This window comes from Phaseolus vulgaris, chromosome 2, assembly GCF_000499845.2.
Source record: "Phaseolus vulgaris cultivar G19833 chromosome 2, P. vulgaris v2.0, whole genome shotgun sequence".
In the NCBI taxonomy this organism is placed as follows: domain Eukaryota; kingdom Viridiplantae; phylum Streptophyta; class Magnoliopsida; order Fabales; family Fabaceae; genus Phaseolus; species Phaseolus vulgaris.
The window spans coordinates 11,742,857-11,755,146 of record NC_023758.2 but is presented as its reverse complement, the minus strand read 5'-3'; the positions used below and the strand labels follow the sequence as shown (position 1 = coordinate 11,755,146).

At 33.1% G+C, this 12,290-nt stretch overlaps 1 protein-coding gene across 1 annotated transcript; it reads left to right on the top strand.

Moving 5' to 3' along the window:
* Window positions 1–5,507: 5,507 nt before the first annotated feature.
* Window positions 5,508–6,716, top strand: LOC137810676 (metalloendoproteinase 2-MMP-like). Its single transcript, XM_068612063.1, has one exon. The coding sequence runs from the start codon at window positions 5,649–5,651 to the stop codon at window positions 6,600–6,602; it is 954 nt and encodes a 317-aa protein (XP_068468164.1). The 5' UTR covers window positions 5,508–5,648; the 3' UTR covers window positions 6,603–6,716.
* Window positions 6,717–12,290: the final 5,574 nt, after the last annotated feature.

Genomic DNA, 12,290 nt, shown 5'->3' with positions numbered 1-12,290 from the left:
GTGTAGGAGAGGGAGTTGTCAGTGTCTTGCTTTTTAGTCTTTTAGAAGGACATCGATGAAGAAGTGAAGGATTAGGGTACTATGAGAGACTAAGCAAGACTGGAAAGGATACTCTGTCAGCAAAGGAATCCGTATGCTGATGCAAATTGGCTACTGGTTTTCGATTCCAGCAAGGATCCAAGAGTGGCGGCTCAAAACTGCTTTAATTGCTTAGATAATAGGTAGGAAGTTTTGGAGGAAGGGTTGCCCCGATAGCTCCTGTTGGATGCTTTTGGTCTGGAGAACACATAACCATGCTTTTGTGGTTCTATGGACAATGAGTACATTGATCCTGAAGTGTCTTGAAGCCAGTTGAATGTCTATGACAACATGGAGGGTTCTTTCTTATGGTGGGTTTGGTGTTTTAAAAGCTGCAGATTGCAAATCCTAAAGTAGATAATTAGTGGCAGGGTGGTTGTTGGTGTAGGGTCTCTTTGTTTTTTTGCAGTAAACAACTTTTTTCTACTGCTTATGGAGTGTTTTTGTTGTTTGGTGACCACTTTTCTAGTCTATGTTTTATGTAAAAGGGTTGGGATACCCTTATTGTATCCCTTTTAATTTAATTTCATTCTTTGTTGATAAAAAAAAAGGAGTTGACACTAGTGCAAAAAGAGGGTTTTACGACGTGTATAGACACCAATTTAAGTGAAAGCATCGTCTACAAAAACACGATGACAATTTTGAAAATAAGATCAACATATAGACTATGGTTCTAATTATAATCGTCGTCTATTTGAAAACAGAGCACATAGACTACGATTTGGTGGGCATGGCCAATATGAACTATAGTTTTTTAGGCAATGGGCACCTATACATTTGTTTACCATATAGACTATGGTTATTAGGTCATAATTGTCGTCTATATGCTTTTTTATTTCCCACTCTGAGCATTTTCTTCTTTGCGCTTTCTTCTTCATTGTTTTTATTATTGTTTTCTCTATGACCTCTCCTTGTTGTTATTGCTCTCATTCCTTGTAATGTGCTTTTTTTATGTTGTTCTTCATATTTTTGTGTGCTTTCTTGATGAGACTTTCTCCATTTTTAATGTTGAACGAGTGAGTTTCCAAGTTTGAAATTGTTGCTCGTGTTCTCCTCGTTGTCATTGCTTGTGTTCTCCTCTTCGTCACTGTTGTGCGTCACCGCTGAAACTCTTGAACTCCTCCACAACTTCTGTTCCTTCATCACAACCTCTATCTGCCATCTTAAGTTTCCATAACACGAAGACGTTCTCTCGAGAATTTCTCGATATCAAATTTGGTGGTCATTTCTTTTTCTTCTTGACTTTCTTTTCTTTTCTCCACAAACGATATCAATTGTTGGGTTATCAATAATAAGAAAGCAAGAAAAATAAGAATGAGTTTGAAGAAAACATTTTAGTGTCACCCATGCTATATGATTGGTTTTATACATAATTGTCACCTATAGTGGTCTAATAGACTATGGTTGTGTGGCCGTCGTCTATAATTCAAAATTATAGACAATGAGTGCATAGACTACCACTCTAAACCGTTGTTAAGGCCTTAAACCGTTGTTAAGGCCTTTAAAAGCTATTGTCTAAAGAAATTTTTACAGTAGTGTGGGGGAATGCTTAATATTTGGAATGAAAGTACTTAAGTAGTGTGGGGAATGCTTAATATTTGGAATGAAAGTACTTTTAAGTAAAGAAAATGTTATGAAGGGAAAAGGGTTCTAAATAATTATAAGAAAACATAGAAAAAGCAATGTTCATTTGGCTATATGGAATGTTTACTCACCTTGTAATATAATTGAGAAGGAAATAATGTGGGATGAGATAAATCTTATAAAACAGGGAAGTGGGAAATTAATGTGTCGATTAGTAGGGGACTTTAATGTTGTTAGAAAATCTAATGAGAGGAAATGAATGACTAGGGAAAATACTAATAGTAGGGAGATGTTATGGTTTAATTTATTCATAGAAAGAATGGATCTAGTAGACATTCCTTTAGTAGGAAGAAAATACGCATGCTATAAAAGTGATGGGTTATGCAAAAGTAGAATAGATAGAATCATGTTATCCAAATAATGGTTGGATATGTGGCTTAACCCATTTAGGCTCATAATTTTAATGACTTAGTTTATGGTTGTGGTTTGTAAGCACTAAGGGCAACAGGGATATAAAAAAATGGAAGGAGAAGCCGAAACATGTAAAATGGGGGTTGAAAAAGTGGAATAGAAAGGTTTTTGAGAACATGAAAAGTTGTAAGTAGGAAGTAATCAATAACATGAGGGAGTTAGATGTAAAGGGTGATATTAGTGAACTAGGTAGTGATGAGAAATTTCAGAGAAAAGATCTATTGGCAGGACTTAGGTTATTGAATCAGAATCAAGAAGCCTTGGACAATCAAAAGGCTAAGGTTAAACGGCTGCAGTTAGGACATAAAAATTCAAAGTATTTCCATTCCATAATTAAATGGAGGAGAACTCGTGATGCTATAAATGGGTTAAGAATGAATGAGAATTGGTGCGAGGATCCTGTAATAGTCAAGAATGAAGCCCAAAGGATTAATGTTTCCTTTCTACAATTCACGGATGACAATTTGTTCTTATGTGAAGCGAATCTAAACAAATGTCATAACCATAAAGAGTATTCTCAGGTGTTTTGAGTTGGCTTTTGGACTAAAAGTCAACTTTCATAAGACCAGAATTGGGGGTATTGGGTTACAAGAAGGTGAGTTGGAGAGATTCTCTAGTCAATAATAAGATCACGACTATTCAATTCAAATACTTAGATCTATAGGTAACGGGAAATAAAAAAACAAGTCAGTTTCTGGGAGTCAGTGATTAGTAAGTTCAATACCCCTGTATTGCCTCTTCTTCAAGATACCAACAAAGATGGAAAAGCAAATAAAAAAAATCCAAATAAATTTTCAATGGGAATAGAGGCATGAAACTAGGAAGATATCATGGGTAAATTCTTTAAGATACCAACAAAGGTGGAAAACAGATAAAAAAATATCCAAATAAATTTTCAATGGGAATAGAGGCCCGAAGCTAGGAAGATATCATAGGTAAATTCTTCAAGATACCAACAAAGATGGAAAAACAGATAAAAAAAATCCAAATAAATTTTCAATGGAAATAGAGGCATGAAACTAGGAAAATATCATAGGTAAATTGAGATGACATTTACAAGGAAAAAGACATGGGGGTATGGCAATTAAAAATCTAAAAGTGTTCAATTTAGCTTTGCTTGCTAAGTGCAAATTGAGGATGGGATCGGAGGCAAAGGTCCTGTGGAAAGAAATTATTGAATCCAAATATAGTGGGTGGAGAAACATAAGTAAAGGAATAATAGTAAAATGTCAAGGATATAGACAAAACCAAGAATGGAAATTGGTTTCATGATAATACAGCTCTGGTTATGGGAAATAGGGAAGACATAGGTTTCTGGGAAGATAATTGATTAGGGGAAAAATCGATCAAGGAATTATGGCTTGACAAACTATGAAGGTTTGTGGAGTTGGATTTTGGATAGTCCATTTCAACCAATTTGGAACAGTACTACTTAGTTCCGAAGGGAATATCATATGAAAGGGAGTGTGGGTTGAGGAACTTGCATCCTAAATTGCAATTCTATACTCTGATAAATCCACTGACATGCATAAAAATGCTTGGTTAGGGGGAGACGTATCAGCTAGTAAACTGATTAGGTAGCATTTGAGTAAAACTGAAAACCTGTATGTCATAAATAACTGCTGTGTGTAGATGGCTAGAGAAAGGGTGTGTGCAGGAATACAGGGGAGGGGATGCAGAAAATGGGCCAAAACACTCATGTTGCAGGAACAACAACCATGTAGGAATAAACTCACAACTTGCCATAACTTTACAGAAACTGGTTCCTGAGTACATTATTATGGTGTGCATTGAGTAGGATGCAATATGACAAGTTTGGTTGCGTGGGATCCTAGTTATGTAGATCTATAAGAAAATGATAAAAAATATAAGAAGAAGAGATGTTTTCATGTGTATGGTTACATCATTTCGTGTATAGAAAATATATAGGGAGTTTCTCTCTCCTAATATATAAGGATCTTCATCATTTTCTTATATGGTATCAGAGTCATTTTGAATTTATCTTAACAAATATTTGTTGGGTTTATCATGCCACCATCCATAATATATATCTCCATGCACATGCACGAGTTGGTAGTCTCGGCGTGAGGGTGTGTTGGAGATCCCACATCAACTAGAAATTAAAACATTTCGTAGTATTATAAACTTTATCTCATTAAACCGATTTTATGAAATTGAGTTATACTAAAGTTCGTTTCGTAATATATATGCTCCATATAACGGTTTATTAGTTCAGAGACGCATAATAACCATCTTGGTATGGGAGACATTTTAACAGAACATAGCTGAAGCTGAATACAGGGTTAATCTTAACATAAGCAATGCGATCAGGTAAATTTCATTACTTTGCTCCTGATATTCGGTAACCTGCACATTTCACTCACTACTATAAATAAGTCTACACTTTCATACCAACTAAAAATAAATATTTCGATTAAGCTTTTGAACAGAACATCGATACTATTTTGTAAAAAATACATGAATAAAAGAAATAATAAGTTAAAAAGATAAAAAAAAAAAAATGTTTGACCTGTGGGCGATTGATATGAAATTTCGTATTCGTAATATTTAGAATTTCTAAATTAAAATGGATGAAACTTATGAAGAAGTCAATCCTGATGTTTCCTACTGATTGCATCCTGTTTCCAGGCAAATACATATTTTGGTGTATTTTTTTCAAACAAACTTTATCGTAACATGTCAATCCTTATTTATTTTAAAACTACTCTTCTGATACACCTTCTCAAGTATAAATATTATTTTTTAGAAAAATATTTATTTCACACTCTTTTATAAAATTAGATTTTACTTAATAACTCGCTTTAAAAATATAATAATATATATTAGAATTTTAAATTAAAAATTAAAAATTAAAGTTAATATTATTAGAATTATTCAAATATATTAAGTGATTGTTTTTTTTTAATAAAGTTTTATGTTAGGTACTCTCATTACATGAAAAATATTATTTAAAAACAGAAAAAAATAAACAAATATAAAAAGACTATACCAAAATTGACACATAATATATAAGAAAGAATCACAAATTAAACGGAAATAGATTTTTAACCCCTATTAATAGAACCCCAAAGATAAGAGTGTCTTTTTATCTGGGGTCACGGTCACCCTATTTTTGAAGATAACGATTGAGTATCCCATTTTCATTCTGATAAAAAATCCACACCCTTGTGCTCCGAAAGAAAAATAATATTTTGACATAATAAACAAGTTCTACTTTACGACACTTATTTCTAATAAAATATTACAATAAAATAATAATTCATAGTCAACGTATAATGATTCCACTAGGAAGTTTCCAATTAGCTTCATTGCAAAATATAAGCAATATTTTAGCATCCAGTCAAAACAGGTTCATTCATATTTTCCGAAGCAGATCTTTATCAACTGCCTAAGGTATGCGATTATCACCCATCACAGAGTTCTTATAAATTCTGGTTTGGCTCACATCCTCTCTCAGACCAAGCAGGCATATTAGCTATTTCCTAAGAGAAAACATGAGATTAAGAGTACTAAGAAGCTTTCTGTTCATTTTAACACTCTCTTCTCTATTTGTCGATGTATCTGTCTCAATATCTTTTCCACCAGCCGTTGGATTGCAAATAGCAAGACAATTCCCGTTGTGGCTTAGATTCATCAGATCGAGTAAATTGTTGTCCAGCTTCTGGAACAAACTCAAGTCATTCTTCACGTTCAAGGAGCTAAAACTTGGAGACATAGCTAAGGGTTTGTCTAATGTCAAAGACTATTTAGACCTCTTCGGCTACTTAAACTCCACTTCACACTCAAACTTCAGCGACTACTTCACACTCGATCTCCAATCCGCAATAATCAAGTACCAGAAAAATTTCAATCTCAACGTCACGGGGAAGCTCGACCGAAACACCTATAACGTGATATCACGGCCACGATGCGGTGTTCCCGACGTAGTCAACGGCACCACCACGATGAACTTGGGCGCATCCAACACGACGTCGTTTAAACCATGGTGGAAAGAGGGGAAGAGAGAACTGACCTACGCTTTTCACCCTGAGAACAACGTCACTAACGGCGTTAGGCTTCTGTTCCGAGATGCCTTCGACCGGTGGTCGAATGTCACGTTGTTGAAGTTCACGGAGACGACGAGGTTCAATGGTTCTGATGTGAAGATAGCGTTTGTGGTGTTCGATGGAAAAGGTGGAGCGGTGGGGGTTACGGACACGGACTATAGTGAGCATGTGGGGAACGTGTATTTGGACTCAGAGGAGGAGTGGGTGGTGCTTGGTGAGAACGAAGATGGTGACGTGGACTTGGAATCTGTGGTGATGCACCTGGTGGGTCACGTGCTAGGGTTAGGGCATTCCTCTGTGGAGGAGGCTGTTATGTACCCTATCGTGTCGAAGGAGAAGACTGAGTTTGCGTTGGATGACTTGCAGAGGATTCATCAAATATATGGTGTGAACTCTAAATAAAAGCGTTGCATGAGAACTTTCATGGCTTTAGGTTTTGTGCAGTATCATACTTGTCTAATTGTTGAAATGATTTACATAAAATTGAAAAAAGATAGAAGTCCTTTAAAATACAAACATGCATTCAATATCTATTAAAACAATATTTTTCTTTTAATTAAATATTAAACAATAACATAATATATTACAAGTAGCATTATTAGTGCCAACACAATTTATCAGTATAAAATTATCGAGAGTTTGTGTTTGAAAGAAAAAACGAAAACTTTATGTAGCATAGGATTTGTAATCTGTATCCCTCAAAAAGTTTATTCAATTACAAGCAAGAAGAAGCTATTAAAAAGAAAAAGAAACGGATGTGATAAGTTGTAAGTTAGGTAACCGGCAACCGCTAAAAAAATAAAAATAATTATAAATAATAATTATAATATCCTCTCCTCAAGATGGATAACTCATTATTCCATACTTGGAAATGATGATTTTAAAATTAGTATAATACAAAGGTTTGGTGAAGATATATGTTGGTTGATCACAAGATTGAATGGGAAGAAGATGAAAAAGTTCAACATTTAGCTTCTCTCGGACAACGCGACATCGATGTCAATATGCTTGGTTCTTTTATGAAAAATTGGATTGAAAGTTATGTGATGGGCAGCTTGATTGTCACCGTATAAAACTGTGGTAGCATAAGACCAGTAGATTTTTGACAAACCTGATTGAAAAAGAAGGCTACGTGTGACATTCATGATATGCTGGTGTTTTCTTTCAGCAACAACATTTTATTGGGGAGTTGCAACACAAGTTATTTCATGCAGAATGTCATATTTCTCATACAATTCATTACAATCAAATTCTTTTCCATTATTATTTCTAATAGTTTTGATGTTTCGATTAAACTAGTTTTTAACAAGAATAATAAAATTGTGTAACAAGTTTCTAGTTTCTCCTTTAGTTTTCATAAGAAAAATCCAAGAGTGCCTGGAAAAATCATCAACAATAGTAAGAAAGTATTTATAACCATGAATAGAGCTAACAACAATAGGTCCCCATATATCTATATGTATGAGATCAAAGGTGTTTAAAGAAGCAGTATCACTAATTTGAAAAGGTAGTTTATGTTGTTTAGCAAGGTAACATATATAACACAACTTATCAGAACTGGAATTAACATACGGAAAAGTTTTGCAAACTTGTTCAACAACATGTTTGGAAGGGTGACCTAATCTAAAATGCCATATGTCAACATCATATCCTTTAGAATTAAGAACATTACAATTCATCAAATATTTTCCCTCATGTATGTTAACAAGATCACGAAGACAATATAAACCTCTATGCATATCAACTTGACCAATCGTCTTGAATGTAGTATTGTCCTATATCTGATAGCTCTTATGAGAAAATATTAGTTTACAATTAGAATCACTAATCACCTTAGGCACAAAAATCAATTTAAACACAAAAATTTGGTATGTACAAAACATCATAAATGGTAAGATTATTATCAAATTGTATTGTTCCAGCATATATTCAAAAGTGACAGATGAATTATCAGGCAGTTTTATGAAAACAAGTTTAATTCATGGAAAGGAAAGAACAAACACGAACCCACAAAAAAGAAATAGAAGGATTAAGGGAGATGAACACAACGAAAACATAACAGGGTTCTTCAACCTACTCTGGATACCATGATGAAAACAGAGTTTGTGTTTGAAAGAAAAAAATGAAAACCTTATGTGGCAAAGGATTTGTAATTTGTATCCCTAAAAAAGTTTATTCTCATTGAATGTATTGAATCACCTTACAAGCAAACAGAGGAAGCTATTAAAAGAGAAAGAAACGAATCTGGTAAGTTAGGTAACCAACAACCGCTAAAAGGAATAAAAATAATTAAAAAAAATAATAATTACAATAAGGGATGTGACCTTCGATAATTATCGATATATCTATTTTCATCAACAAGCGTAGCCAACACAAGTACATGAAATGGGTGACAAGTGTGGTTGTTTGTCATTATCGACAAATCTAGTGTGGTAGGTAAATATTTTAATTGGTCGTGAGTTGTGTTGGCTTCGTATTATTATTTGTCGGTACTTTCATGTTATCAAGTTTATATTTTTGTCGATAATTCGTCGGTAACATAATAATTTTTAAATTGTCAATCTGCTTGCTAGATTTTTCACACATTTGGACAAATCAAACAATTTAACCTATGACAATTCCAAAAATCTCAAACAATTTCATATCAAACTTATCAATTTATGAAATGTATAAATGAAAAACATATTATTAATGAAGTTATAAAAGATCAAATAAATGTGCATCACAACCTAAAATGTAAAACTGAAGTAAGAAAATTGTACATATATCATTAAAGTTTTAAATATGAAATTTAGTTATGTGCATAATTAGGAAAGGATTGTGGTTGATATGGATTTTACACTTCTTGATTATTTTGTTGTTGTTGAGGGTCTTGTTGCTGAGGATGCTCCTATTATTGTGGGATTTGTGGATTTTGCTACACTTGACTGGAATGGTGCTATTGTAGAAGACTTTGAACATCAAGAGGGAGGAATTGCATAATTATACCAAATAGTGATTGAGAGGATTGAAAGTAACGGTTTAATCGTTCATTCGCCTGCTTGCTGAAAGTCATTGCCTAAGTTGAGAAATATCTTCAAAACTACGATAAAAAGTGAAGGTTGCTACTTAAAGATTTCATTTCTACCTTTATAATTTGAAGCAAGTTGCCCAACTCTATAAACTCTTCCTTTTCTTTTTCCACCAATTGTCTCAACCCAACACTGAGTCCTAATCATCTCCTCTTGTGTAGGTTCAACATGGTTAACTTCTTCTAATTCATCAGCACAAAACTCAACATTAGTTCTAGCTTGTGAAAGTCTAGTCTCAAAGCCTTCCTGTTAATAACAAATGAAGAATTATTAAATGTATGTACAAGTTTAAGGATAAAAAAATGTTAAGATACATAAAAGGCTTACATGCACATCTTCCTAGTTCTTTCATCGACAAATTGACTAGTATCCTTCTAGATATAGGTTTATTGAAAGATCTCATAAACCAACACAAACTGTCTTAGCTTTTGTGCCTACAAGACATGAACAGTTATAAATGTCAAGATTTTAAAATTTTTGTATAACATATTTCAATCAAACAAGAAAAATTCAGAAACCCTAACATTTGTACAAATAATGTAATAGAATGACACGTACATTTCTTATTGGAGTAGGCGAGGCAACACGACCATAGTTTGGTGGCAGCTGTTTTATGACTTCGTGGTGAGCACAATTTGGTGGTGTGTTGTGCAACAATTTCACTACAACAGGGTGAGTATTTAGGAATGGAGAAGGCGAAGAAGAAGATGTTTTGATGATGGATTGGGTGAGCTAGCGAAGAGAAGATCGAAGAGATGAACGAATAAAAAAAGCATTAGTTTAATTTTACTCATAAGTTATATGAAGTGAAATATAAAAGTCAATGTTAATCTCTGAATTTAGTGAAAAAATTTACAATTTACCAACAACTGAGATTCCATGGGCATAACCGAAAGATAGGCACACTCGAAGAACAAAAACCCAAAGCTTGTGTCTCCCTGCTTGGAGTTGATGAATCTAGCTGACGAATAAGCTCATGCGAAGAACAAAAGAACCCAAAGTTGGTGTATCCCTGTTTGGCACTAAAATTGTGTCTCCCGTATAAACACACCCGAAGAAAAAAAAACAAAAGCTTGTGTCTCCCGTATTTGGCACTGGAATTATTGATGATGAATTTTACCGAAAGATAAACATCCATGGACATTACCAACAAATTTTGACAATAGATAAACTCGCCTGAAGAACAATAAACCCAAAGTTGGTGTGCCTCTCTAGTTGGCGCTAAAATTACCAACGAATAAACGCATAATTGATCAAATCTTCCACTGTTAATATTTGACAAATATCCGTTGATAATTACATTTTACTAATGAATTTGGAACCATGTATTTTTATTCGTCGATAAAATCATATGTTTTATAGTGAACCAACAATGCAAGATTGATTGAATGTTATTGAAAGACTGAAAGTACTTGGATTTAGCATTAGAAAGATCTAAAACATTAAGTGGAAGAAGATCTTAAGCATTAAGCATGTTGAATTATGATATGCACATTATGACAACTAGTGTATGTTAAATGTTGTTATTAATGGTTATTTGAAACTCTAAGCTCATTAATATACATGTTTATGAAATATAGGTTTTCCACTTTATGTGCATGCATGCAAATTATGATGTGGAAAACCAATTAAGTTATTGTTGATGAAAACGACATTATGTTTGAATTCATTATGAACTTCTCATTGTAAAGTCATATTAAGGAGCAAGAATGATATAATAGTACATGGAAGGAAATGTGTTGATTAAATGACATGTAACCATCATGACTTTTATTATTTTTGTATCCTTAGTTTTGATTGATGATAGAACCAAATTATGTAAGGACTTTTAATGAACATTATGATTTATGTAATTATTTAAATCCTAAAGTATTAAAGTTCCACACGAGTCAAGTGGGAGAATGTTAGAAAATTATGTAAATTAACATTATAATATGACTCATGTGAAATATATTTTGGGCCTTGGGCTTGAATGTGATTTAATAATATAAAAGAGCCTATTAGTTAATTTGAGAGGTTATATATATCTTATGATACCTGATGAAAACCTAATATGATGGAGATTGGGAAACATAAAAGGAAATACGGTTTTGTCTCCACAAATGATGTTGTCTCACTATTGGCATCAAGAAAGGGTGTAACAAGAACATAATTGCCAAGAGATAAATTGAGAAGAGGAGATTAAAGAAACTGCTCATATAGATATTCTCGTAAATCAAGGTAAATGTCTATGTATATTATAATTGAATGTATGGAGTGTGAGAATCATATATTATAAAATCCTTATGATGTATATTATTGTTCAATATTATACGCTTTAATTTTACATCTTAAACCTTTGGTGATAAACCAACAAGAGTTCTAAATATTCGTATTCACATTTTATGGATGGGAGATTAACAAAAACAAGGAGGAAAATCATTTGTCATGTCACCATGCATTCACAACTACTGTACTCCCATGTTTTTTTACTAATACTAATATTTTTACCTTTACAAAGGTTAGCTTGCATATAAATGACAAAAAGAAATTCTTCAACGATACATATAAATTCGTTGTCATCATCTAAGTTGACAATATAATAATAAATGAAGAATAAAACAAGAACAATGATGAAAAAAAATTGAGTAGCTATTTCCTAAAGCTCGGTTGATCGATTAAAGAGAACAACTCAATGCTAATGGAGTTTTATTTTGTAGTCTTCGATCCTTGAGCGAAGCACCAAACCCCAATCACACTACATTTCTGAAAATGAGAATTTGGAAAAATGAAAATCAATTTGAAAAATCAAATAGAACAAAACAAAAACCAATATCAAATAAAAAAAAAGCATAGTGAAGAAGAACCTCTATTTAGAGATAGAGATCGAAAAAGTTAAAGATCGTTTATAAGAAAAAGTGTTTATAAGAAAAAGTGTGTCTCCAAAAATGATTTTCTAGGACATGAGCAGGGGATATTATGTAGAAAAAGCTAGAAGTGTTTTGCCACTAAAACCAAAAAAAACAAAGAGGAAGTGAAA

Bases quoted from the DNA above. Each gene is read 5' to 3' on its own strand.
- LOC137810676 (XM_068612063.1), top strand. From the start codon at position 5,649: ATGAGATTAAGAGTACTAAGAAGCTTTCTGTTCATTTTAACACTCTCT.